Genomic DNA, 27,364 nt, shown 5'->3' on the forward strand with positions numbered 1-27,364 from the left:
GAGCCACGGAGGCTGTTCCTTGTGAGCCTAGGCAGAAGGCCAGACCTGCCAGTGCCTCAGAGCTACCTTCCTCCTCTGAGCAGCACAGTTGGGCCAGCTGGGGAAACTGGAGGGGCACGGGCAAGGGTGGCTCAAGCAAGCCTCCCACGGCTCCTGAGCTTGGCCAGAATCTTGGATTCTAGTTATAGTAGGCTCTGGCTTGGTCCTAGGTCTATAAGAGTCAGGATTCTATAACAAGGGACGAGTTTAGCCTGAGTGCTGTTGCAAGAGAAGAGATTAATGTGATGGTGGTGGTCACCCTCCCAGGTTGTGATGCCTGGAGGTGAGGTAGGGGCAGTGTTCCTGGTGCTAAAGTCTATCCAGAAGACATTTATCACATTTGTTCAGCACCTGACGGATGTGTCCAGCCCATGGCCCACAAGATGTAGGCACCCCAGGAAGCTATGAATGCAACTTAACACAAAATGATAAACTTACCTAGAATGCCTAGTTTTTCGCAGGGTTTTTGTTAATACTGTGTTGAGATGTTCAAAGGTTGGACACATATATAATGAATGTAGCAGGTACTATTCCAAGACCAATCAGCCAGGTCCCATCATGTGGAGTTTGCTTTCAGAGAGATGGTTCACAGCCTTTTGTTCACTGGCCTCTCTCTGTGACCTCCGTTTGGGCTAAAGTAGTAGACTTTGGGAGCTGGAGCTGAGGCAAGACACAGCCAGAGAGGCAGGTGTCTTTCCCAGCTCCTGAGAGACCCAGGCACTGCGGGAGGCCTGAGTCTGGCAGACTGCTAGAGGAGCTGAGGGCTCTCTGCCTTGCATTCTTGTCTACTTGAGGAGAGAAGCTGCCAGGCTTTGGGAGCAGCCTGCTGAGATCTTGGTTCTGATACTGTTCTAGGGCCCAGTGAGCTTGTGTTCCTCTTACCCCTGGGGAGAGAGTGCTCCAACTTTCTGTCACGGGAGCCAGTGCTTCTGGGAGCCCTGTCTGTTCCCTCAGTCCTTGGATGGCGACTGACTTTGTATCCTGGCCCCTCTGCGTTGCTCATTGTTGACCTGGGTGGGGAGTTCCCAGCACCTATGGCCTGTGGTGCTCATGAGTAGGATGGGTTGAGACTAGAGAAGTCTGGGGAGCTGAGAGGGCAGAGGTCCAGATTCATGGTGTGTGCTAGACACAGAGAGAGAGAGGTCCGGGTGGTGAGCAGCCTTGGTTCCCCATCTCTTGTTCCCTGGACGTGCCACAGAAGAGCAATCAGCTGCTGATGGTGTTGGCGGCTAGATGCCCCATGAGTCCTGTAACCAGGAGGTCATAGCCTCCTAGGCCTGGAGGACCCCAGCCTTCTCTGCCGTTTCTTCTCTGTGATCTCTTGGACCCTTCTCTCCATCTGTCTGAACTCCAGGTCCCTCTTCTGTGAAGTGGGCCATCATCTGCGGTCTTGTGAAGTCAGGATCTCATTGCCCGGGCGACACGTGGATGTGCAGCTGGCCTTCTGTGGCTGTGGGTTCTACGCCCACCCATTCATTCTGGAGAAGATACACATGGGAAAAACAACCTTTGTATTGAACAAGTACAGACTCTCTTCTTGGCTGTCACTCTCTAAACAGAGCCGTGTGACAGCTGCTTACACAGCTGCACTTGTTGAAACTGAGAGCCGTCCAGAGATGGCTTAGAGACTTCGAGGGAGGTATGGGGCTCCACAGATACTGTGCTGCTCTATCTAAGCCCTCAGAGCCCTGGATGTGGATGCCTTTGGAATCAGCCCCTATGGAGCCCAAGGGACCACTGTCTCATCTCTGAGCGCTCGAAGGATTCTCTCAAGGCTAGGTGTTTGACTGAGGTTCTGTGTCTCCTTCCCCTCCCAGTGAGTGGCCAGGGCTGTTCCATACCCTCTCTGGCCTCTTGTGTGCCACACAGTCCCTTATACCGTCACTGTTTTGTAGGTGCAGACATGTGTTCCCGTGCTTCTCTGTGGGCTGTGCTCCACGTGGCAAGCAGAGGAGTCCACCACCCCACAGTGAAGACCCACACTATATATATTGGTGGCATTGGGGAATCTCTTGGCCCTAGATGTCAGTGAACTTAAATGGGCGCTCAGAGGGGGTAGAGCTGCTGGGAACTAGGTGACTGATTATCAGGATGGACATTTGAGAGCACACACGAGAAGAGGCTATGGCAGAAAAATGGGAGAGACTGAGATCCAGGTTCTTAACTTTGTATCAGATGCCACCTGGACATTTTGACCCCTTCTCCTTGCCTCCTCTTTGACATAAAAAAAAATCTCCCATTTTACAAAGTAGGAAAATGGAGCTGTCAAGTTCAGTGACACTTTTATTGCCACTCAGCTGTGGGGAGGGCTGAACCCGAGCTGGGCCCACCTGGGCACTGGAGCATGGACTAGCCCTGCCCTGCCTCTGACAGCAGAAGGTGGGGTGTGCTATTAGTGAGGCTGGGCTGTGTCTGCAGAGTTCGTGGAAGAAAGAGTTTGCTGTGCTTTCCTAACTAGGACAGGCTGCCTGGATCTGAGGGTTCTGGGGTGGCCTGGGCTGTGCCCCTCTTCCTGGAATGTCTCAGTCCTATGCATTCCTGAGTCCACATGGTACCGAGTTCTGTGGGCACCAAGAGTTTGCTTAAAAAATGTGTGGCACCCACATCTGTTACCTCTTAGAGAACAGAAAGATTGACAGAGACCTGCTGGGGCCTTGCGTGGGGGAGACTGAGTTCAGGAGCATGAAGCCCCAACAACAAAGAGGAAAATCCCTAGCCTGCGCCAACACTCCCCAAGGCCCCACTTTGATGTGGTTTTCCGTCCCGGAGGCCTTATAAGGCAGTGTGCCTGTGCCTCTTAGCTCAGGACTAGGCGGGCTGTACACCAGTGACCGGAGAAGTTGCTCTTCCTGGGGCCCAGGGAGGGGTAGAGGCTGGGCTCCCAGGGGCAACAGAGGGACAGAACTGGGACTTTAAAGGCCACGTGTCCTGACAAAATACCAAGCCAGGCCTCTAGTCTTAGTCAGAACTTGGAGTAAGTCTGAGGCCCACAGTCCTGGACCAGAGGAGATGGGGCCTAGGCCCTGGGTCCTAGGAATTAGATAGTCCTTTGTCTAAGCCCCAGATACAGGCCTCCTACAGGGAGGTGCAGTGGTAAGGGTTGGCCTCTCTCTGGCGTGTAAGAGCTATAACCTTCACAAGTCTCGAGACTGCTCTGCCTTGGTTTTCTCATCTATAGAGTGGGTATAATAACAGCATACCTCACAGTGGTTGCCATGGGAGGCCAGCTGAGGCTGGTCAGCCCCAGCATTTCTAGCATGTGCTGATAGTTGTTTGTTGGTGAAGACAGAGGAAGCAATGAGCAGTCACTGCTGGTTGATCTTCCAGCATGGAGGTGAACCCTCCCTTGCTCCTCAAAGTCACTCTGAAACTGTCCTATGGGTCGAATCTGTGGAGGGAGAGCCAAGGCACATGGGAGGCTGAGCTGCACCTTCTAGACTTAGCTTGTGCAGCGAGCTGTGTTTGCACCACCCCTGACTGCCCGAGCCCAGTCCTGTGCCCTCTGTGCCGCAGGCCCTATGGGGTTCACTACAGCTGTGAGGTCTGAGTGCGCAGCTTCCGTAGCACCTATCTGCCCCCTGCAGGAGGAGGCTCCAGGCCCGTGGCCGTGTGGAATGAGCTTATGGCCAGGCTGGACCCAGGACCAAGCCCAAACCACAGAGAAGGAGGAGCTAGCTGCGCTGCTCTGAGTCCCACTGGGTAGATCAGAACCCTTAATCTCTGAGCCACCAGAGCTGATGGCCAGACCCTGTTTTATGCATTGTTTGTTTGAGATAAGGTGTAGCCCAGGCTGGCCTCAAACTTACAGTAGAGAGGGTTCCACTCCCTTCCTTTCTCCTTCCCTTCCAATCCCCTTCCCTTTTGCATTGCTGTGAGTGGAGCCCAGGGCCTTGCACAGGCTGGACATGCCAGACAAGCACTCTGAGTACTCTCACTGCCTGCCAGATGGGCAGAGCAGGACTGTTTTGATGGCCAGAGGAGGCTCTACCACACGGCAGCACTGCCTTTCGTGAAGGAAGTGTCCAGTGAGTGTTCGCTGTCTCTCCATAGTGTAAGTCCACCCGAGTCCAAATGCTAGGAGAGCCCAGAAGTCAGGGCATGACCCAGGGCTAGCTCCCCATGTTGCATTTCCTGGGTCGAAAGACCATGAACAGTTTTATGCCGAGACCCTGGGGTGACCCAGGGAACACTGCAGTGTGTTGCAGAGCATAGACTGGGTGTGAGCTCACCCTCTGCAGGTGTGCAGGACCCGTCATTCACAGTGCTGATGGTGGATGTGCAGTGTCAGCAGATAGCTCCATGGCTGCACTGTTGGGGTGATATGGTAGTAACACCAGTAGAAAGTCACAGGACCTCAAAGACTTGTCATTGCCAGCATCCTTGCTGTGGTGCTGTCAGGGCTACTGGGGTCAGTGCCGAGCCCACTCTTTCCTAGAGGACCCAGCTTGAAGGCCTTTGTCCCCTTCAAGCCTGCTGGTGCTCCTGTCACAAGCACTGCCTGCTAGCCTTTCAGGGCTGAAGAGATGGCAGCATTCTTTGTCGCATGAAAGTGGGGCTTTAATTGGCTGCTGGGGTGTCCCCGCCATCTGATGATGCCACCTGTGTGCGTACCTTGCCTGTCACTGCCTCCAGACTCCCTGTCAACTCTGACTCTGTTATCACAAACAGCCAGGTTACAAGCCTGGGAAATGTTCAGTGATTACGATAATTGGCAAGAAGGGGAGTGAAGGAAGCCACCAGGGTTTGAAGTAAATGGAACACAAGAGCAGGAACAGTCACGTTTCAGCCTCCTTGAAGGAGTGCCTAGAAAGGCCTAGGCTGCATGCACACAGAGAGCTGTTTGTCTCTAAAGTAAAAGATTAGAAGCCCCGCTGTGGCTCTATCCAGTGAGCACCCACTGTACACAGCATTCTTTGCTATGCCGTGTCAAGGCGGGCCTGGGTGTTCTTTAAGCATCTGAAGTGCCGAGTTTGGGTGGTTGGTATTCTCTGCTGGTGTTGCCAAGGCAGAGGTTTTTGTGGTCACAATGAGGCATCGGTAGCAGCTGGTGTGTTTGGGCTTTTCCAGTGTTTGTCATTGCTGGACTTTAGAGGCATCATCAGACCAACCATTGTGACATGAAGAGAGGGAATATGGTGTACCCCTCTCTGACCTCCTCTTTCTTCAAGAGGAGTATTTTCCAGACTGGGCCCTTGGGATGTGTGCCCCACACTGCAATATATAGAACAGAGATTCCTATGTTGATAACTGTGGTGAAGGCCCTGAGAAGTCTCACATTAAAAGCTCTTGTTTAGCTTTATCTAAATAATCTTAGGTTTCAAAATTCCTGGCTGAGTACCAATAAATAGAGAAGCCATTTTGCAAGATACAGTCTAATCTTTCTGTATCTCTCGCCTGCTGGGGTGAGTCAGACATCTGGGGCTTTAGTCTCTCCACATCTCAGACTTTTCCTAGCCTGTAGGACAGCGAAATTCCCTTTGCCAATATGACAGTCTGCAAATGGCAGCTCGAAAAGGCTGCTAGGAAAGACCCCTGCCACAGTGGTTCCAGACATCATCAGTTTATGGAGGGGGCAGATCAGGCATGCGCCAAGGCCAGGCTAGTGGGAAAACAGGACCATGGGCAAGACGTGGAAGCCCCAGCGAGGATCGCTGGAGTCATGGCATACAAGCCCAGGGCATTAGCCAATGTGTTGGCACTAGATTTGGCCTTGAGGGGAACCGGGATTTACCAGAGAAGAGGGCAGAGAGGGTCCCACGTTGTCTGGAGGAAGAATCTAGACCGAATGCTTTCTGAGTCTGGCTGTGAGGCTGGCTAGACGGGGAGGAGGCCGCGCAAGGGACGCTGACCTTACCTGACATTCCAGTGGGAGAGTGGGCTTGGTCTCTAGAAAAGGTGGGTCCTATGGGTCCTGGGCAGTTTTCCCCAGGGTGCTGTAAACTGAGAAGCCACTTGTGCTATCACATGACTAGGTCTATATCCAGTCGCGTTGGTACTTTGTGCTCAGTGTTACCTGTCCAGTCTAGCCAGGTGGGTTCCTGCTGGGCCCTACTGTCTGGTAACCCATTGCTCTGTCTTCCCCAGGAGCTCGTGGGTGACACTTCCAGAGAGGCGCTTGGTGAGGAGGACGAGGACGACTTCCAGCTAGAAGGTATGTGGGTCTTAGTAGGCTGTCTGTGGTACTAGGGTGGGGCAAAGGCCCACCGAACCCAGAAGGGGTGGGCAGTGAATATGAAAACCTTCCCAGTACCCAGCTCCTGTACTCAGGAGCTGCCAGACTTCTGGCAGGCCATCGCAGGCCTACCCGCCTATGGCGGTGTCAGTGATAATGAGTGAGTGTCCGTTTGGATTCTGCACATGACAGCTCTTTCCCCAAGTCCATCTATGTGGTGCTCTAGCATAGTCATACCCAGCCTGCCTCTGGCCTCTTGCCTCTCTCCTCTGGTCCCTTATGCAAGACCCCTCCTTCCTCTAGTAGAAGTGCCATGCTGTTGAGCTAATGACAGTGGCATGGACCCAGCCTCTAGCCTGCTGGTTTTATTTATTTATTTATTTGGCAATGCCTGTGTCCCTATCTGTAAGAGTGGGAGCTAATGCCTGTTGCTATGGACTGCCCACGTGGCTTAGCTGACTTCCCATGACTATGGCAGGCAAAAGCAGAGAAGGCTTCCCTCTGCTTGTCACTCCTTATGGGAAGAGCGCCTTGCCAGTGTTGAGCAGCCCAGGAAAACAAGGACCCTGTTTGAGACCCTTGGAAAAATCCTGGACCCATTGCCCGCTTGGGGCTCTCTGGCTACTCCTGTTGTAATGGCCCAAGCCCGCCCTAGGGCAGGGATGTGACTGGGCATGGCACACTGTCAAGGACAGAGGCCCCTGAGTCCTGGCCACACAGCGATACACCTGCTGGATCTGGGGCCATGGTATCCCTCTGTGCTCCTGGCTAGGGGAGAAAACTGGTTCCTGAATGTCGTCTTTGTTTTTCTGTTGGCCAAGCTCATTGCCTCTTGGCTGCTAGAGAGCTGTTTAAGGGAGAAAAAGGGCCATGTGAGGCGTGAAGATGAAAAGGAGTCTCTGGCCATCCCCGGAGAGGAGGGCTTTGGCTCCTGGGTTGTTCTGTAAAGCTGCCCCTAATCCTGAGTCTTAGCCGCCTTAACTGGCCAGCTGGGAGCGAAGCAGGAGATTAAGGCTGGCTTGGTGTGCAGGGCTGTGAGCTCCTTTTGAACTTGGGAAAGAACAAAGTAAACATCAGAGGTTCCAAGCTGACTGCAGGCCTGTGTGGCAGGGTGTGGAAAGGAGAGGGACCCTCCTTCTGGGGCTCCAGCAGCAGCCTGGGATGTGAGGGGCAGCCCCTCATTCACTTCCAGCACCCACATGGCCTCTCAGGTTTGTGCCCTGGGTGCAGGTCAGTGCTGGCCTGGAAGACAGGCCCATAATGCTTCCAAGGGTGGTCTGCCATCTTGTGCTCCCCCTGATTTACATATGTCTCCTATCCCAGGATCTTCCTGTTGCCTCTCACCTGAAGCTGCCCCTACCCATCCCAGCCTGCTGGCTCACTTCTGTCTCTGGGCTCCAAGCAGTTTTTCTACCAACCCAGTGCCCACTTGGCATCTGCTGTAGAAAATTAGTCTTGCAGAACCTGAAAGTCCATTGGTTCTTTACCACCTAGTGAGGTGGTCAAGACTATGAAAGTCTGTGACCCCCCAAAACAGAACCCACAGGAGCTTGGTATCTGGGTAAAGATAAAGAGAAGCCTGGGTGATGGGGAGACACTGGGTGCAAGGCGTTTGGTTAGGGATGCCAAATTGAAAACCCTGCTGGCCATCCAAGTGGAGGTACTGAGGTGGTCAATCCACCTGGCTGCTGGGGCCTGGAGTTAAGGGCCAGTGTACTAGAAGGTACGGGTAAGGGCTTCTCAAGAGGCAGTTCCACTCACCCGTCCAGGGCAGGTCCATCTACAAGGCTGGCTGACAGTGCCTGATGTCTGAGGAGGCCTCTGGGGAGCAGCAGGCAGCCACTCTGGCTCCTCTTCCCGCTTGAGTTTCCCCGTAGGCTCAGCAGTCACTCTCCAGCCCCAGCATCTCTAAGCTGTTTCCACAGAGTGAACCTGACCTGGTGTCTTCCCATCTGCTCTCCGTGAAAGTGTGGCATGGACAGTGGAGAGTCTGCCTCTGCTGTGCCAGGGAGGTTTAGCTGTATCTTCAGGGACCGGGTTTGAAAGCTAATCTCCTTCATGGACTTACACATGGGGGAAGGGGTGACGGGCAGCACGAATGGACCATAGCAGCCTCTTACCACTCTCGTTGTACAGCGTCCCTGCCTGTACCCATGATGTCCCCTCAGTTCTGTTCAGGCCTCAGAGCGTGAAGACCCGACAGTACTTGCAGACAGTTGCCTGCTTTCCCCATTGCCTTTTCCCCTCAGTCACAAGTATCTCTAAAGTAGAATCAGTGCTGGCATATGGGCCCAGCGGTGGCATGTAGGAGGAGAGTATGCACGTTTGGAGGGAAGCCAGGGAGCGCTTGGGGCTCCGCTGGGCAGATCACTGCTGCTGGGAGGTGGTAGTGGTTCCCTGAAAAGTAAAGGTTCGCAGTGAAGCTCCTCAATCCAGAACCCTAGGTTCTTTGGGAAGCTCAACCAAACTTGCTTGAACTTGAAGCTTTTAAAATCAAAAATTCCCAGGATAAGATTGCATAAAAATCTAAACGCTAAAAACCTAAAAGCTGGACTTAGGAATGCAGACAGCACCACCGGCATGAGGAAATACACACACACACACACACACACACACACACACACACACACACACACACACACCTCTTCTCTGTCCCTCCAAGTCTGAGATGGGTTTTAGGGGAGCATCAGGAACATCTATTCATGAAAGGGTAAGTTAGGGACACCCCCAGTTTCTTTCCCTCAGTTCCTAAACGGTCCTCAGAGAGAGAGGACCACTTGGCCCAACGCTCCTCCTATCCAAATTTGAGCAATGAAACAAAACTCCATCTGTAAGCTGTCTATCCTATGATTGTGGAATGTGCAGTGCTTTCTCAAGTAAGTCATGGCTTCTGAGTCACAGAATCCTGTGTAGAAACAACTCTCATTTTCCTAACCCAGGGAAGCTCCAGGTGTGTGAGATTTAGCTCTAGTTCTGTGGTGGGGGTAGGGAGAGGCCATCAAGAGCGCTCTCTTCTCTTCTCTTCTCTTCTCTTCTCTTCTCTTCTCTTCTCTTCTCTTCTCTTCTCTTCTCTTCTCTTCTCTTCTCTTCTCTTCTATCTCTTTTCTGTACAGGGTCCTGCTCCAGTAGCCTGGCGGGGTGGGGGTGGGAGAGCTCAAACACAGAATCCTGCCATAGCCTCCCGAGACAGGCATTGCCGCCTTGCCCAGCTTTCAGTTCTGCTTTTTAAGCTTCACTCCCAGTGTTGTGAAATGCAAATGGGGACACTCCTACATTGTGTTAGTAAGGACTTAATGAGACAACATGTGTACCCGCCAACCTGACCAGCAGTGCCAGGCTGGCACATCTGTGCATCTCTAGAGCCCTTTCCCTCGTGAGGCCTGTGCCAGTCATCCAAGAAACCATTTGGCCTGGAATGCACACACGATCTTTCTCCTCACGACCGCAGATTTACCCTCCTAATTATTTTTGGCATAGGCTAATATTAAAATCCATGTGCATTCCCCCTGACAGCTGCTGCTGGAGGTTTGGAGGCCCAGAAACATCCTGGCAAAGCCACCCTTAGAGCAGAATATTTGTCACAGATATCTTTGTGCGGACAATCGCAGGGAGTCACGAGCACGGCAGGGCGTGTGTCCAAACTTCAGCACGGAAGCTCCAGCTTGTGCTCAGTTTTCTGTTGTGTCTGCCTGAAAATGTGTTCTCTGTCCAGGTGGAGAGACGCGTGCCACACTCTTGATGGTCATCTCCTCACTGCCTTGCTCATAACCTGCTTTCCAATTTGTCTCTTTTATCCAAGCTTGCTGTTAACTGGGCTTTTGTAGACTGTGTTGAAATAAACTAGCACTGTCACCTGAGTTTGGATTTGTGCCCATTTTTCAACCATCTTTCTCCACACCAAGCCTCCATGTTGCTCAAGCCAGGATGGACAGCACCTGTCTGTCCTTACCTGTGCCTGTGTTTAGGACACGGCACAGCTGGGCTCATGCCTATGAAAACTCCCTCCTCTGCAAAGGTGCATAGATGCACCAGCTCCTGTGGGCAATACAGAGGCAGCAGCTACCAGGACCAGCCTCCAGGAAGTTAGTGTTCTGTCTGTGCAGATACAGAGCCTGCTGTGAGGTTGTCAGAGGGCCCCATATGGGACTCTATAGAATGAGTTGCCAGATTGAATGGAAGCAGACCACGCCCTGTCGGCTCCGATGCATTTGTACCAATTAAGAGACAGCACTCAGCGCTCCTCCTTCCACACCTGCCTGCCTTTTGCTTAAGAAATGTCAGAAGTAGTACGCTGTGCACGTCTCTAGTGTCATGTGCACGACACTTCTGGAATGGAGCAATACACAGCCTGCTTCTCAAAGTGTCTCCCAGCAACCCCACATGACCTCTGTAGCCCCAGCCACAGGGCAGGAGCCCTAGGTAAGCATGCCCCCTTGCAGCTTAGGAGGGAGCTACTGCACAAGGAGGGCCCACTTGGTTTCCTAGCCCTCTTCTCCCCCTGCTGTTTGGGTGGCGCCAGCTGTCAGCGCTCAGGCTGGGTGGGCTGTGCCAGGCTGCTCTCTGGGTCACTGCTGTTTGCCAGGGTAAACAGTCCCCAGAAAGTGATGGGGAACTCTCCCAGCATGTGATCCCAGGGGTGCCTCCTGTTGGCCCTGAGGAAGGCCCTAATTACAGCTGCCACCTTTCCCTGGTTCCTAAGTCTCTTCCCTTTCTCTTCTTCCTCCTCCTTCCCTCTTTTAAACTGGGGGAGGGGAGAGGGAAAGAGGCTGTCTTTGATCTCAGTGGAGGAAAGAAGTCTGTTCTGTTCGGGCTTTTGGCTAACACAACAAACAGTGTTTAAAATTTAACTTTGCTTAATTAATTAGTAATTCTGTTTAATGCTGTCTGATCTCCCTCCAAAAGGTATTTTGAAGCTTGAGAAGGGAACTTCAAAGGGAGCCGGGTGAAGATGGTCAAGTAATGCATTTAATCTGGCAGTTGCTGGGGGTGGAGTGCGGCCAGGCTGGAGCTGATGCGTAGAGAGAACGAACCATCATCTGCAGAATCAGCCAGCCAGCTCTGGTGGCCATGGCCTCCATGTGAGAAGGACAGAAAGCAGCTTCCAAAGAGAAGGAGCCCCACAAACAGCCCCCATGTCCTTCTGGGCTAAGAAGCAATTTTAAGAAAGTAGAAATGTCTTTTTTTTTTCCTCTTCTGTGGCTACAGTGAATGATTGAACAGGTTGGGTACCACACAGGATTTCCAGTTGGCCAAACAGTAAGTCACAGGTAACTCCAGGCTGTGTCCTATTTAACAGGCATATGCCCTGGAAGAGATAGAGAACCGTCTTCACCTAAAGCAGTAATACCGAAAGGTCCAGAGAGGACCAGATAGCTCCTATCTTAAGCTGTGTGGAGCATGAGGACTCTTAGGATGTGACTCAGCTCTCGTGTGTGCAGAGCAGCAGCCAGAGACTAGTGAGTGTGGTCTATCTCATTAAGCTTTGCCTAGGAAGCCAGGCTCAGGCCCAGTGGCTCACAACACACAGTTGGCACCCTGCTCCGTATCACCCAAACATGCTGTTTTTGCCCACCTTTCTCCTGCCGCATTGACAGTGTGCCCTGCTGTGACTCTCCCTGGCAGTCGGAATATGCCCAGAGTGCCTCTAAGAGATGTGTCTGGATCAAGAGGCAGAGAGAGGTCTTGGGCACTAGAGTCCTTTTTGGCAGCTTAGTATCATCCCTGTGTATGTGACTTGGGCGGCCTGCTGTGAGCAGAGTTTGCTGCTGCCTGGCCCTTGTGGCAATGGCGGTAGCCAAGTAGAGATGCTCTGATTAGCTACCTGGGCACAATACCCTTTGCCTTGGTTTGGTTTCAGAGGGGTCATCTGCGAATCCCATGCCAGTTGTCGAAATCCTAGCCCCTCCCTCTGACCCTGGGCCTGCATGGTTTTCTGTGGGTTCTCTGCCTCCTCTTCTGGCACTTGATCAGGGGACAGGAGGTGAGAGGTCTTCTTTGGTAGGGCACAGAGTGTCGAGGAGTCTTACTGGTCTCACAACCCTGGGGCAGCATGTCTCCAGGGCCTGCTGTTCATTTCTGCCCTGCCCAGGATGGGAGGCTCTGCACACTCACTGACATGACCACCTGGGGCTACCCTGGAGGCTTGTTGGGCTAGGACAGCATGAGGGACCTGCTGGGGAAGAAAAGACAGCCTACGCCTGCCTCTCTGGTCTCTAGGGAGGACACATGAGGATAAAAGGGGGTGCTTTCCACTCCAGGTGGGGAAAAAGAAAGGGGCAGGGAGGTCCCAAAGGAAGACATGCTTTCTAGCATGGCAGCAAGGGCACTCCAGAGAGAATGGAACAGCGGTTCCTTGTCTTTGGGCTTATCAAGTGGAACATGAAAGGCGACATTGAACCTGGAGGTGCTTGTCTGATAACTTCCCTTTGAACTTGAAGTCGGGTTTCGATAAGCCTGGCCAGCTCGCATCAGCGGGACCTCTGCAGAGCCAGGCAGTGGCTTTGAAGATGGAACTCGGCTTTGTTTTGCTTTCTGCTTCCTCTTCTCTCTCTGGGAGGGGGAGGAGCAGGGTTCTGCAGGCTGTGATGTCTCTATAGTTCCTGCAAAGGGGCAGGTTGGGGCAAAGGAGACAGTTCGGACCTGAGCTACCAGCTGGGACTAGGCACAGTCAGCGCTTACCGAGCACCTACCGTGGTGTCTGACCAACAGTGTCCTCACAGTTCTCTCCTGGAACTGGCTTGAGGATGCTGTCTGCTGAGGACCAGCATCCCTGGCTCACCAGGAAGGGTGAGGAGACACCACCCTTCCCCCACTGTACAGACTTTCTTAAAGCTGCCAGGGTTGGAAAAGGAGAAGCACCAAATGCCACTCACCTGAGGTGCTCCTGCACAGCCCAGCGGTGTCTGCTGGAGACTTTGGTAGCACCTGAAGCTAAGGCTCAGCAGAGCTCCCTTCTTCAAGGGGTAGCAAGAGGGCCACCTGTCCCGGAGCCTGAATGGCATGGCCATACTGCGTGCCCTGCCTGGACTCAGGATAGCATCTGTGGCCCAGTGGGCACTGGATAGACTGAGTAGCTGGTGCTTGACTGTCTCTGAGTCCCTGGTGAGTCTCCAGCCTGGTCTTCCTGGATTCAGGTCCTCTGGAGGAGAATATCTGACCAATAAGATCAGGATGGGACTATTAAGGATGGAATCCAAATTAGTGGGCCAGTGGCCTGCTTGGCATACAGGAAGCATGCTGGGCCCCTGGAGCCTCTGAGGAGGTGGCCATTCTAGTTTTGTGCTCCTTTGGCTTTACTCTGTGGTAACAGAGTGTCTCCACAGGCAGCAGTTGTGATGGCTTTAGAGGGTTGTTGGCTCTCGGGACACTAACGGCTGGAGGCCCCTGTGGATAGTGGCTGCGCCAAGGCAGGGAGAGAGAAAAGAGAGGTTCCCAGGGGACACAACACTGCTGCAGGCCAGTTTGTAGTTGGCTGTGGTGTCTGAGAGCCTGGAGTATTCTTATGCCGTGGTTTTCCTATCTGGTAAATGGAATTAATAACAGTAACCGCCTCACAAGGTCCCAGTGAAGAGAGTCGGTGAATGGCCAGTGCTGAGGGCGGTGGGGCCCGGTTACTATGAGAGTCCATTGCCCATGCGTTGATGCTGGTTCCGTGGTACTGTGTGGACTGCTGCAAATAGATACCAGGAAGAGAGCCCTGACTTGGAAAGTAGGAACAAAGCAAGGGTTATGTGCCCCTCCCCACTGCACCCTCTTCTCGCTGTTGTGCTTAGGTGCTCATTGCAACACTGGGATATGCGAATTGAGCGGGGTATGGGCAGAGCCCCAATTTCCTGACCTGTACCTCATTTTGCCATGATCATGACATCCCCAAAAGGTTCAACTGGAACTATCGGTCAAGCTGAGCCATCTCGGCTGCCCTCCGGCAACCTAGCCTTCTTAGGTCAGGAGCCGTACTCAGTTTGTTCCCTTCAAAGTACAGCAGAGTTACTGTATCAGGACATTGGGGAACTTTGGGGAGGGAAAAGATGGGAGCATCTTCTAGAAAAGTAAACTGAAGCCCCCTGTGTCACATGGAAAGGGTCAGAGGACTCCTATGGGGCATTCTGTTACATGGTGAAACCTGTAGTCTGGGTTCTGGGTCTAAGGTGGTGGTGGTGCCAGTGGGCCACAAATTTCACATTCTCTCTCTGCTCCTGAGAGTCAGATGCACAGAAGACCATGCCCTTTTGCAGACAGAAGGGCCCCAGGTGAGCAGAGGCCAAGGGCAAGGGTCAGAGTGAGTGCAATCCCTGAAGAGGCCATTGTGTGGTACATGGTATCCTTCACCACATATACATATACCCTTCTTCAAACTGTGTTAACTCAGTTCCCATCTCTCTGCCCTGCCCACTATAGCATCTTTGAGGATCCCACTGTGTCAGTATAGGAAGCAGTGAATACAGAAGGCTAAGGTCCCACACCTTATCCAGTCCCCTAAACACCTCTCCAGGCCCAGCCCTGCTAAGTGGCCAGTTGTCTCTACCAGGTACTCAGTCTGCAGGCTGCTTATCCAGGCTGTAAAGTTGGGACGGAGTAGGAGTCTGAGAGGCTACAGGGAAACCTGAGTAACTGGTGTGGCTACACCACAGAGGCGTTCTCTGGGGCAGCCTGTGGCATCATCAGGGCCAAAGAATCAAAGGACGTGGAACACAGCCAAGAGGCAGGGCAGGAGGGGCCTGGCACTCTTGGCCTGAGGACAGGGCATAGCCACCCTGATCTTGATTTTCCTCCCCTTTCCCTCTGCCTCCCCACAGTGGCCCTGCCGCCCGAGAAGACCGACAGCCTGGGCAGTGGAGATGAGAAGAGAATGGAGAAAGTGAATGACCCTGTTCCCGGCTCCAAGAAGCAGCTGAAGTTTGAAGTAAGTTTGCTTTGGAGGGTTGTGAGTCATGGCGGTGCTCTAGAAGGGGTAAACCGAGGCCCATCTAGAAGGGATGACTCTTATGTGGATAGTTGCTTCTGTGGGAGATCCTTGCTGCTGCCTCTGGGCCATAGTATCTCAGTGATGGCCTCCCCACATGGGTGGTGGCAAATACACAATAATAGGACCCTACGACAAGGTGGGATTGTACATGGGGAGACAGGGCTCTGGTCCTTGGGCCTGTTGTCCTCTTACAGGATCCTCAAATTCTTCAAGCCTTCCATTTCACCCCCAGAGGTTAACTTGAGACATATGGGGGCCTCCTCTGGTATGAAGGAATCTAAGACTGGAGGTTCTGGGCAGGGCCCTAATTCTTTCTGGACTTCTGTTTCTAATCCACGTGGACAACACAAAGGATACCCCCCTCACACACACACACGATATTGCCCATCCTCCTGCCCTTCTCTGGCCCCAGCAGTGCAGCAGAATGGGCAGCTGAGTTCCAGGCACCAAGCACAGAGCGAGAGCTCACATTGAGGCTGCGATCGGTGGAGGTTGCTGGCATCCCTCACATCAATGCCTCACTGCTTCCCTGTCCCTCCCTTCCTGAGACCACAGGGCACAGCTCTACTGTTGGCACGAAGCTGTGAGTTCAGGCCAAGACCCTTTACGTTTCAGGCTCCCTGGACGGTGGGGTTAGTGAGGATCTGCAGGGTTCTGGAAGCTTTCGGTGCTTCCACCCCACAGAGTGTTCCTTGCTCAGAATACTGGGGCCTCCTTCTTTACCCTAGGGCTCATGGAGCCCTGCTGCTCACCAGGAGACCAACAGTGAAATGGATATGGTTTCTGATTCCTGCCCTTGCTGATCAAGCAGTGTGGTCAAGGTGACGTGCTAGTCACTATGACAAGTGGTATAGCTGGCGAACCAGTGTGGCACATATGTGCAGGTGTGTATGTGTGCCGTGTGTTGTATCACATCAAGTACTTCCTCAGGAGTAGAATGGGCACTTGGCAGGTGTCCAATTAGCATGTCATGGATGAGGGAAGGCCGGCTTTGGACTCAGCATGACCTACTCAAGAACCAGAGAGGGAAGCCAGCTTCAGGCAGCAGCGGCTGCAAGTAGAACACCTTGCCTGCCACGCACACTCCAGTTAGCAGGCATTTCCCCTGGTGGTGGTGAGGCCACGCACACTCCAAAGAGCAGGCATTTCCCCTGATGGTGGTGAGGCCACGCACACTCCAGAGAGCAGGCATTTCCTCTTGTGGTGAGGCCACGCACACTCCAGTTAGCAGGCATTTCCCCTGTGGTGAGGCCACGCACACTCCAGAGAGCAGGCATTTCCCCTGTGGTGAGGCCACGCACACTCCAGTTAGCAGGCATTTCCCCTGGTGGTGGTGAGGCCACGCACACTCCAGTTAGCAGGCATTTCCCCTGGTGGTGGTGAGGCCACGCACACTCCAAAGAGCAGGCATTTCCCCTGATGGTGGTGAGGCCACGCACACTCCAGAGAGCAGGCATTTCCCCTGATGGTGGTGAGGCCACGCACACTCCAGAGAGCAGGCATTTCCTCTTGTGGTGAGGCCACGCACACTCCAGTTAGCAGGCATTTCCCCTGTGGTGAGGCCACGCACACTCCAGAGAGCAGGCATTTCCCCTGTGGTGAGGCCACGCACACTCCAGTTAGCAGGCATTTCCCCTGGTGGTGGTGAGGCCACGCACACTCCAGTTAGCAGGCATTTCCCCTGGTGGTGGTGAGGCCACGCACACTCCAAAGAGCAGGCATTTCCCCTGATGGTGGTGAGGCCACGCACACTCCAAAGAGCAGGCATTTCCCCTGATGGTGGTGAGGCCACACACACTCCAGTTAGCAGGCATTTCCCCTGTGGTGAGGCCACGCACACTCCAGAGAGCAGGCATTTCCCCTGTGGTGAGGCCACGCACACTCCAGTTAGCAGGCATTTCCCCTGTGGTGAGGCCTGTCTCCGTGCTGTCTGAGCTGGGGCACGGAGTCTGCCATCCTATTGATCAGGTCACCTCTGGGTCTTTGAAGCCTGGCCCTGTAGAGCTGCTCTTGGCAGAGAAGCAGGATAGTTGAGGTGGAAGTATGACAACTGTCCCCATAGCGGCAGGGGACCTGGGAACTCTGCGCTGATGGAGGGCCACATGGGAAGGGACTTAGTGTTCTGACAAACTTACAGAACAGAGGACAGATACAATCATTTTCTGTATTTTATATGAAAGGAAACATAGCGACCTGTCCAGGATGGTACAACTGTTGGGGCCGTGCCAGGAGGAGTCTGGGCAGACTAGAGTTTCACCTCTTCACGTCCAGCCTGCTGCTGCCCAGTTCAGTTGCCCGTCCTGGGATCTTGCCTGGCTTCCTAGTCATTGGTCACTATTTCCTTCCAGAAACTTCTCTCACCTTTGGTTGAAGTGTAGAGCCTTGTAAGGCCACAGTCTCCTGTCAGAGTGCTTGTGTTTCCTTTGTCTTTGAACATTAGAGGTTGTTGGTGCCCTGAGACCTGTATGCCCTGCTTAGGCTCTGGCCTCTTTCCCTGCCTGTCATGTCTTAGCCATTGTTCTTCTGCCTTTCCCAGTGTCAGGGAATAGCCAGGTGCCCAAGGCCTTAACCACTGATCCCAAGGTAAGGTGATTATGTAGTTGATAAGTAAACAAGCCACTGTCTTTCTGTAGGAGCTTCAGTGTGATGTTTCTGTGGAGGAGGACAGCCGACAGGAATGGACTTTCACTCTGTATGACTTCGACAACAATGGCAAAGTCACCCGTGAGGTAAGTGTGCTTGCTGCCACTTGGCAGCCCTCAGGCATAGGAGCTGGACTCAGCCTGAGTCTGCTGCCCCCTCCTCCTGCCTGGTGGGGGTAGGGCTAGGGAAGGCTGCTGGGAGTATCCTGAAGGGTGTCTGTGAGGATAAGGGCCAGAAAGAGTACAGCTGAGCACCTCACAGTCCAGGGTTGGGGGTACCCCACTGGGGAGAGGTGGGAGACAGCGACACAGTTCAAGGCTTTCCCAGAGAGGAATCCCAGGTTCCAACAATCTGTCCCTACTTCCTTCCTCTTGCCGTTCCCAAGCTCTAGCAGCTACCCTTGATTGCTTCAGTGGGCCTCAAAGGCCACACAGGACAAGAGCAAGCAGTGGCTGTGACTGGTCTCAGTCCTGCCACCATTGAGAGCCTCCTACAACTTCTCCCAAGTTCTTCTCACCTTCTCCATGCCTCTGTCTCTGCAACAGCTGTGTTCCAGGCTAAGCACTCAGCAGGGGAGACACAGTCTCAGTTCTCCATGTGTTGCTCTGACAACCCGATGAAGCAGAAAACACCAACGGGACAAGAGGGAGCAGCTTCTTGGAGGGACAGCCCAGTGCTAAGCTGGCTCAGCCATGCAGCACGCTGGCCTGGGAGTGTGCCTGCCTAGCTGATCTCTGGTTAAGAACTGAAGGAGATTAGCCCTTGGCCCCTTTGCAGAGTAGTGGGTCTTAGGCCCTGCAAGCAACCCAGATTTCATTCCAGGGGCCAGGAAAGCCAAGGTGGGCTCAGGCTCAGCATCCTTCCCTCTTCCTCCCAGGCCTGCCTGCACTTTGAGGAGGGGTCTGTTAGAGATGGTGCTTGGCACCTGTGTGGAGATGTAAGACCAGGTGGGTGGGCTTTGTGTGGGCTTCAGTGTCTCCAGAGTAATGAAAGCTTGGCCTCCATATCTCCTTATCCCAGTCAGGTTGGGACAAGTATTAGCTTTTCCACAGCATCTGCAGGAAGTCACCTTTAAGCTCTCTGAGGGGTATGTGGCTTTACAAAGCCCGCCTCTATCCCAAACTGTACCTTGGAGGCCTGAGAACCAGGTGGGAGGAGGAGGCTAACTAATGTTTAACTATGCATGCAGGATCCTAGCTCATCCTGTTGCAGCTAACAGCAACAGGAATGCATTGACTCATTCACCTGTAATTCAGTTCTGGGGGCTTCCTTTAAGTATGCATAGGACAGGCCTTACTCATACCATAGCTGTTCTTCTCCTACTGTACACTCTCTCCATGGCACTGAATGCTCCCAGTTCTAGCCTGGATCCCTCCCTCTCAGGAATTTCTCCCTCTCAAAATTTCCATACCCAGCCCAGAGTCAAATCTCACTGGCTTCTCAGCCAGCCTAGATGGCTAGGCCATCTGTGACGTCTTTGTCATACACGCCACAGTGAAGGTGGCCAGCTCTTGGTGACTGCTGTCTTCCTTTCTCCCTGTTGTATACACGTGAGGCACCTCCTGTGCATAGACCCTCCTTCAGAGTCCTTGCAAGAAGCTACAGGGGCAGATGCTCCTTTCTCCTTTCTTACCTCATGTCCTTGGTGATGAGAGGAAGAAGCCACAAGGAAGGCAGGTGGCCCAGCATAGCCTGAAGCAAGCCTCTGGGCTGTGTCTTCTGAGGAGCTAGGATGCTGACTTTGGGTCGAGAACCCTGCCTGGCGCCTCTTCCGTCTCTAGCCACAAAGCTCCCCTTTACACCTGCTGCACAAAGCTCTCCCACTCTTCTTCCTAGTGCGAGCACACGGATTTTGGTGCGTCCCGGAAAACAGGCTCCTGCCTCGCTGCATCTGCTGCCTGGAGCCTGGGTGTGGGCTGAACATGGGAACCTTTGGGCTCTCAATCCTAGGAAGCAGTTAGGTCACCTGTGTCAGCAGCTTTCTGCCACTGTACCAAATACTGAGCTACTCAGCTTTAAAAGGCAACAGGCTTACTCCAGTGCACAATGGTTGGTTCTGTTGTTTTGAGCCTGTGGCAAGGCAGCATATTCTGGCAGGTGTGCATGGAAAAACAAAACTGCTCACTTCAGTTGAAAGGAAGAGGAGAGAGAGAGAGAAGAAAGGACCAGGTCCCCTTTAGGAGCATGTCTTCAATGGCCTGAAGGCTTTCTACAAGGTCTTATGCCCTAAAAACTCCGCCAGCTCCCCATATGCCGCCCTGAGACCGCACATTTACTGTATTGTCTTTATATAGTATAGTAGCAGCCTGTTCCTGTGTGCCATACTCTGGCTTTTAAGATGGTGGCAAAGCAGCTTCTTCAGCTCGGTGCTGAAGGCACCAAACAGGACCTCCATCATGGCTTTGGAAGATGGTGTAGCTCTAGAGCATGTAGCAGAGCTGTGCAGGGAGCCATGGGAAGGACAGGAAGAGGGGTTCTGTGTGACCTCACCAGAGGAGCTGAGACAGCTGAGCATGCCAGGAGGGAGCAGCTGGAATCTGAGTCTCAAACTGACCCCCCCCCCCAGTTTGTCCTGCACATATTCTGGTCTGGTCTTTCCCAAGCTTTTGTTAAGAATTAAGTTAGTTGTCGATGTTGACGATTTGGGATATTTCTCCGAAGATTCTGGATTTCTGGCTTCTCTGAGTGGCCTCAGAGTCAGCCTAGCGGCATGTCAACCATGTTTCACGGGGATGCCTATGCCATGATAGACCGTTCATGCCTGGCTACAGCATCGCTAAGGTCATTCGTCTCTGCCCCAGCCTAAGGGAGAAGAGAGGAGAAGGCCAAGTCTCTCGGGGTCATGAAGAATTGCTGGGCAGTAGCTGAGCGTGTCTGGTGGAGAGTGTTTTTAAAGCAAGCAGCTGTTCCCCAGACAGCTGACCACAGATAACCGGAGCACAGAAGTCCCAGTAAGGGGTACTCTTCCCGACTCCAGTCAGAAGTCTCTGAGATCCTCCTCATAGAACACCGCTGGGATCCCCATTCAGGCCATAAATATTTGGTTAGGTTTCTCACCGATCAGTTTGTCCCCAGGGACACTTACCTCATGCTTCAGCAACAGAAACTGATCTTCCTCCATTCTGGAGGCTGGAGTTTAGGGCTGAGGCAGCAGCCCCCATGGTTCTGGTGAACACTCCCTTCCTAGTCTGTGGACAGCTGCCTTCTTCCAGGCAGAGGACAAGTGAGCTGCAAGACACAGAACAGCAGCATCTGTTCCCACACACCTCTCTTCCATCACCTCCATCACTCACTGATCCAGCCACAATGTCCATGGGGATGACTTCGGCAGAGGAATGTTGGGGCCATAATCCAGTCCAGTGTATGGACAGAATCACATTTATGGGTTTCCCTCTAAGAACAGGGGTGTGTAGCATCACTAGGTGCCTGTCACCTAGGAGGGTTGAGATCTGGTTTTTAAACTCTCCTCCTCCCGGATGAGGCTACTCTGAGAGGTTTCACATCCTGCTGAGGACCGCAGTGGCTCACAGTCACTCTGAGCTCTGACTTCCCTTCCATTTGCTCTCTTACTTCTTATTCTCTCCCTGAATCCACCATTCTGCCTCCAGCTCTGTGGGAAGGAGCTGGGGGCCTTCAGCATAGTGGTGGCCACCAACTCTCAGGTTGCTGGTGGCTGTACATTGCGGCTGAAGTACATGGGGTGTCTGCTTCCTCTCAAACAGGACATCACCAGCTTGCTGCACACCATCTATGAGGTGGTTGACTCCTCTGTGAACCATTCCCCCACATCAAGCAAGACACTGCGGGTGAAGCTCACTGTGGCCCCCGATGGGAGCCAGAGCAAGAGGAGTGTCCTTTTCAACCATACTGGTGAGAGGTGACAGAGTGGGTACCCACTTTGGGAAAGACAGGAAGGACCCAAGTCAGCCTGGGAGGGTGGGAGGAGTCCCAGCTTCCCTGGACAGTTGCTTAGTGTAGTTAAGGCTTCTGTGGGCCCTTGAAGGAGAAGGCCCCGGACTGGGGTGGGAGGGTTGCAGATGGAAGGCCCTGTGTAAGCAAAGGCATAGAGATGAGACTGTAGCAAGAAGCTACAGGGACATGTTGTACAGAAGATGGCAGTCCAGGCCTTGGAGGGCAGCTTATGAATCTGGAGAGGTCAGTGGGACAGGCACCTAGCTTGATCTTCACTGGGCAAGCCCACCCAAAGTTCACCACAAAGCTATGGTGAAGCATGTTTGTTGTTCTTGTTGTTGTTGTTGTTGTTTGTTTGTTTGTTTGAGGGCATAGTGCTAGGCAGTCCCAGGCAGAGAAGGAGTAGGTACTGACAAGTATTTCTTGGGCTTCTGGGATTCAGACCTACAGAGCACGAGGCCCCGAGCAGACACCAAGCCTGCTGAGGAACTTCGTGGCTGGGAGAAGAAGCAGCGAGCCCCTCTCAGGTACGACTTGCACAGGCAGAGGCGGCAACCTTAGGCCCATGAACATATATTGAGCACCATCTGGATACATACATCTGAAAGACTTTGAGTAGCAGGCTCTATTTTGGGTCTTTTGCAGGGGCCTGGATCTATTTCAGAAGCACAGATTTACAAATAAGACTCTAAATTTAAAAATAAAACACAGGAAAACAAACAACAACAACAAATAAACCCCTAGCTATAGTCCTTCACTGTATTCCATATAAAAATCCTTCAGATTTTCTGCATGTGATTTGGATTAGCATATATTGGCTGTTCCTGACATGTTATGGACTCTAGATGGGGTTAGGACAGCACCTCGGGACCTAGCACAACTGGTGTTTCTACCAGGTACTACGTACACATTCCTTCACAACAGTGAGACAAAAACCTCCCATCCCTTAGGATGGCCTGGCTCTTCAGTGGGCTCGGAAAACCTTCATTTGCAGGCTTCTTTCAGAATCGTAGGTAAGGGCTTATAGATCTGCAGTTATCTGTCCTTTGGTCGCGTCTGCATGAACAGAGGGAAGGCGGGCTGCTCAGGCAAGAGTAGGGATCGTTCACATCTGGCACTAAAGGATGTAGTTGGAGAAGGACCGGTCCTTGATGTGAACTTGGAACAGACAGAACATTCTAGGATGCTGTTGGGTGGGCAGTGGACTGAGTGGAAGGCTGGCTTGAGATGGGTGGGACTGGGGTACAGATGGGACAGGTGGTGGGCATCAGGGAAACGAAGGCATAGACCAGGGGGTTTCTGTGTCGGACCCCTTCTCCCAAGTCACAGGGCAGAATGAGCTGTGTGTTGGACCTGTGCCTTCCCAGTCAACATACTTTTTGTCACAGGTTCCAGGGTGACAGCCACCTGGAGCAGCCGGGCTGCTACCACCATTGCGTGGATGAGAACATTGAGAGGAGAAACCACTACCTAGACCTGGCGGGGATAGAGAACTACGCGTCTCAGTTTGGGCCTGGTAAGGGACCGCTGGGCGGGGTGTCCACCGAAAACACAGTGCTGGGTAGCGGCCTTTGTTCCCTGAGGACTGGGGAGATGTGGAACTTTTTACTGGACATATCAGAGGCTCTTCTCAGAGACAGTTGCATTAAAGATGTTTCCAAAATGAAAGTAGTAGTTGGACAAAGTTGGGCTAAACCCAGGAGAACGAGGGGGCTTCAAATCCAGCCAAAGCAGTGGTCCCACCTAGGCCATCCCCGCTCTGGCCCCGCATCAGCCACAGCTCCGGTACCCACTTGGTCCACGACAGTGCTGCACTGCCAGCCTCTGTGGCCCTGGACCTTGTTTCACCCCTGTTCCCTCTGTGTGGAGTGCTTTCTCTGTTCCCTATGCACTTCCCTTTATACACGTAGGATGCATTTGTTCCATCCCTCATCATCTGGCCTCTCCTCAGCAGATGGGAGGGTTCCCTGTCCTGTGGAGGAGTGTCGATAGCTCAGACAGAGAGGTGGTGGCACCCGGGGACCCCGGGGCAGCCCAGTGCACACAGTGGGCACTCATGAAGTATCTGTTGGATTGGTTCCTAGGCTCCCCTTCGGTGGCCCAGAAGTCAGAGCTGCCCCCTCGAATCTCCAACCCCACTCGCTCTCGCTCCCACGAGCCAGAAGCTGCCCACATCCCACACCGGAGGCCCCAAGGTGTGGACCCCGGCTCTTTCCACCTTCTTGATACCCCATTTGCCAAGGCATCAGAGCTCCAGCAACGGCTTCGGGGTACTCAGGATGGGAGCAAGCACTTTGTGAGGTCCCCCAAGGCCCAGGGCAAGAACATGGGAATGGGCCACGGGGCCAGAGGTGCAAGAAGCAAGCCCCCACTTGTGCCCACCACCCACACTGTGTCCCCCTCTGCCCACTTGGCCACCAGCCCAGCCCTCCTCCCCACCCTGGCACCCCTGGGGCACAAGAAGCACAAGCATCGACCCAAGGAGAACCAGGCCAGCTGCCGGGGCCTGCAGGCCCCACTGGCTGCAGGAGGCGCCACGGTCATGGGTCGGGAGCAGGTCAGGGAGCTACCTGCTGTGGTGGTGTATGAGAGCCAGGCTGGGCAGGCCGTCCAGAGACATGAGCACCACCACCATCACGAACATCACCACCACTACCACCACTTCTACCAGCCCTAAGCCCCAGCAGGCCACCACATGAAGGACCCACCCCCACGCCTCGAGGCATTATTATTCTATTAATTATTGTTATTATGACAATTATTGTTATTAATAATTATTGTTACTCCACTAATATTTAGCTAGCCTTCATGTAGAAGATATATGGAAACACAGAACTAAACTTTTATTTATATGTTGTGGGGATTATATAGCTCACCCAAGAAGTGACTCTGGGTTTGGAAGGGTCCTTGGGCTACCCCAGCTGCAGGGTCCACGCAGATCTTCCCAAACCACAGGAGCCCTCGGCCCAGCTGCCCCACTTCTGCTCTTCCGGGAGCGCACCCTTGCCTGGCCAAGCTTCAGAGACCCTCAAGAGCTCCGGAGGACAACAGCTGCTACCTCTCAGTGTTATTCCGGTCTGACTTCACCCTTAACCGACTGTCACGTGCTCCGGGGGCTTTTGGTGGACTGCATCGCAGTGCCCTCCCTGCCCTCGTGTTTCCACACCTCAGCCCAGACCCTTAGCTGTGCTTTCTGGAGTTGCTGCCTCACCTTGGCCCACGCCAGCCCCATCCTTTTTTTTTTTCTGCCATGCACAATGTGGAAGTGCCCCTCTCCCCTCGTGCACCCCCCTTTGCTTTTAAAGGATGCACCTGTATTTAAGGATTGTCCTTGGAGCCAGCCTTCTCCTTTTGGAAACTGCTACAGAGAGAAGCAGCCACATAAAGAAGCATGGTTTCCCAAGATGGCACCATTGTATGACGGAGGGTATGAAACCTGAGTTTGCCATCAGCAGATACACTTTGTGGCTCTCTGGCAACCTTTGTAACTATAGGTAGATGCTGCCTGTCCGTGTCTCTGTATCTTTCTATAAATACACTCTCAGGTATCTTTGCTGGTGTGCAGAAATCACTGCGCTGCTCTGTGGAAGCTCCTGCAACCCAGATGTGCCCCGTGTGCTTCGTGTAAGGTCGCTCGTCCATCAGACGCAGGCAACTGCCTCCCTTTTATAAGAGGTCATTTCTTTGGGTTTGAAGTCTGCAGTTTTGGAGAATCCTGCTTGGGTGTAGAAGCTTAGAGTAGAATAGGGATATCATATGAGACCGTAGGGGCAGCGTCCTTCATAGAGCAGGATTTTATCAGACAAGAGCTAGAGAAACCAGGAAAGGACCACTGTCAACGCTGGAGCAAAGGCTGAGGGGCAGTGGAACCCAGAATGGCACTAAGCTACCCCTACACCTGAAAGGTGAGGGTTGAAAGGCACCTGGAAGCTGTGACCTTCGTTCAGGGAATGTAAGGGAATGTGCGGAACCCCCAGGGGTGGAAGTCCTGACTCTCTCCCCTGCCTCTTCCACATCCTTCTGTAGTGGCATCTGGTGACGGTCTTGGGAGCAGGGAGGAATCTGGGTATGGTCCCCGAGAGAGTCTGACCCCAGAAGGAAATGATCGCAGCTGTCTGCCCTGCCCCTTCGTCTCCCTAGTTTAGCATGGTTGGTAAGCATGGACTTCTGGGGATAGTCAGCATTAGTTGTTTTTATGGTGTTCATTTTCCTGGTTGCTGGTCTGCTTGGGACTGGTTGATGCAATCCTCAAGACATCACTCTGAGGAAACAGGAAATAGAAGTCCAGGGCCTGCATCTGAGGCTCAGAGAGGTCGAGAACCTGCGGGAGTCACATGGTAGGTGGCAGCGTTGTGTCCTAGTCGTCAGCATCCCTAACACTGTGAAGGGTGTGAGCCCTGGCTTTTGCTCACATGTAGTTGTTTCTGTTTGATTAGAATCCAACTCACAGGAAGTGACTGTAGCCAAACCAAATGGGCAAGGCATTGTGGGAGCTGGCTTTGAGACGACAGGCTCCAATATGAATGAACCAGGGTTTTTGTTCCTGAGTTACTCCGTGTCAGCAGGCCTGAGCTACTGACATTCTGGGTCCAGGACCAGGAGAAAAGAATTTCTAGGAAACAAAAGCCTGATGAGGAGTTGTGAAAGGCTGGGTTTAGATCAGGTAGTCACCCCTGGACCAATCACCATGCCCCACCTGGTATGTGACCACTTGCCACAGGAGGCAGGGTCAGCACTGATAACAGCTGGGGCAGGGAGGAGGGAGAGACAGCCAGAAAACAAAACAAGGAAAAAATAAAAACCCAGTGGACTCCAGGTCCAAAGTTGCCATGAGCAACTCTGCCTAGGGAGTGGGAGCTGCTGGCTTTAGAACATGGATCCTCAGCCTAGGGAGGGAGGGCCCCCCTTCCTACTAACTTAAAAGTCATCTTATAAAAATAGTACCGTGTTCACCTGTAAAAGCCCATAGAAGCTTAGAGTAAAAGGGGACTCACGAGGCTCCATGCCAGCATCCAGGTCCAGATGCCCTGCAGGACCGTGGGTACAGTATGGTGACTGGGGCAGAGACAGGCCAGGCTGCAGGGACTCAAGGCCCGACTCCCTTTCCTCAGCACGCATTGTAAGTGAAATGCTGCTCCCTCGTGAGCACAGTCCAGATGCTGGCTGTCTTCGTTACTAGAATAAATGCATTCTATAGAATATATCAAATTTAAATTTTGTTAATTTAAAAAAAAATCAGAGTTTGAAGCAGTTGTGTAACGGTAACCTTGAACTCCCCACCCAGAAGTTTCAAATACTGACATTTTGCACTATTTCTTTCTGATCTATTTTTATGAGAGAAAACCCGGCAGTTATGTTCAGTCCCCTCCCCACCTTGTTCTTTTATTTTTATCCAAGGACCAGCATAGCGTTCATTCTTAGGCTCTTTTCTCTGCAGCCCAGTGCGCTTGGGGACCTCCTCCCGAGTCACTGAACTCTCTCCCCCTAACAGCTGCTCAGCCCTCTCTTGCTCAGGGGCACTGTCACCTCCCGGCAGGCCTGTGGGTTGTCTCTCATCCTTCGCCGTGACATACTGCACAGAGGGTCCTTGTACGTAACTTGTCTCGCTGTCTACTCTTGAGACAGAAAGTGGC

The 27,364-nt window shown here is 53.0% G+C and overlaps 1 protein-coding gene across 2 annotated transcripts in view; it reads left to right on the plus strand.

The window, feature by feature from the left end:
• Nkd1 (NKD inhibitor of Wnt signaling pathway 1) overlaps positions 1-25,284 on the plus strand; it is a 67,598-nt gene extending 42,314 nt beyond the window's left edge. For both annotated transcript variants that reach the window (XM_075976825.1, XM_075976826.1), the window contains 7 exons: positions 6,124-6,190; positions 15,007-15,113; positions 17,810-17,905; positions 21,542-21,689; positions 22,174-22,258; positions 23,120-23,247; positions 23,816-25,284. In XM_075976825.1, the coding sequence (XP_075832940.1) occupies positions 6,124-6,190; positions 15,007-15,113; positions 17,810-17,905; positions 21,542-21,689; positions 22,174-22,258; positions 23,120-23,247; positions 23,816-24,408 (1,224 nt within the window). In that variant the 3' untranslated portion in view covers positions 24,409-25,284. The remainder of the gene's footprint in view (positions 1-6,123; positions 6,191-15,006; positions 15,114-17,809; positions 17,906-21,541; positions 21,690-22,173; positions 22,259-23,119; positions 23,248-23,815) is intronic.
• The last annotated feature ends 2,080 nt before the right edge of the window (positions 25,285-27,364 follow it).

The sequence above is a fragment of the Microtus pennsylvanicus genome, chromosome 6 (genome assembly GCF_037038515.1).
Source record: "Microtus pennsylvanicus isolate mMicPen1 chromosome 6, mMicPen1.hap1, whole genome shotgun sequence".
Taxonomy (NCBI): Eukaryota; Metazoa; Chordata; class Mammalia; order Rodentia; family Cricetidae; genus Microtus; species Microtus pennsylvanicus.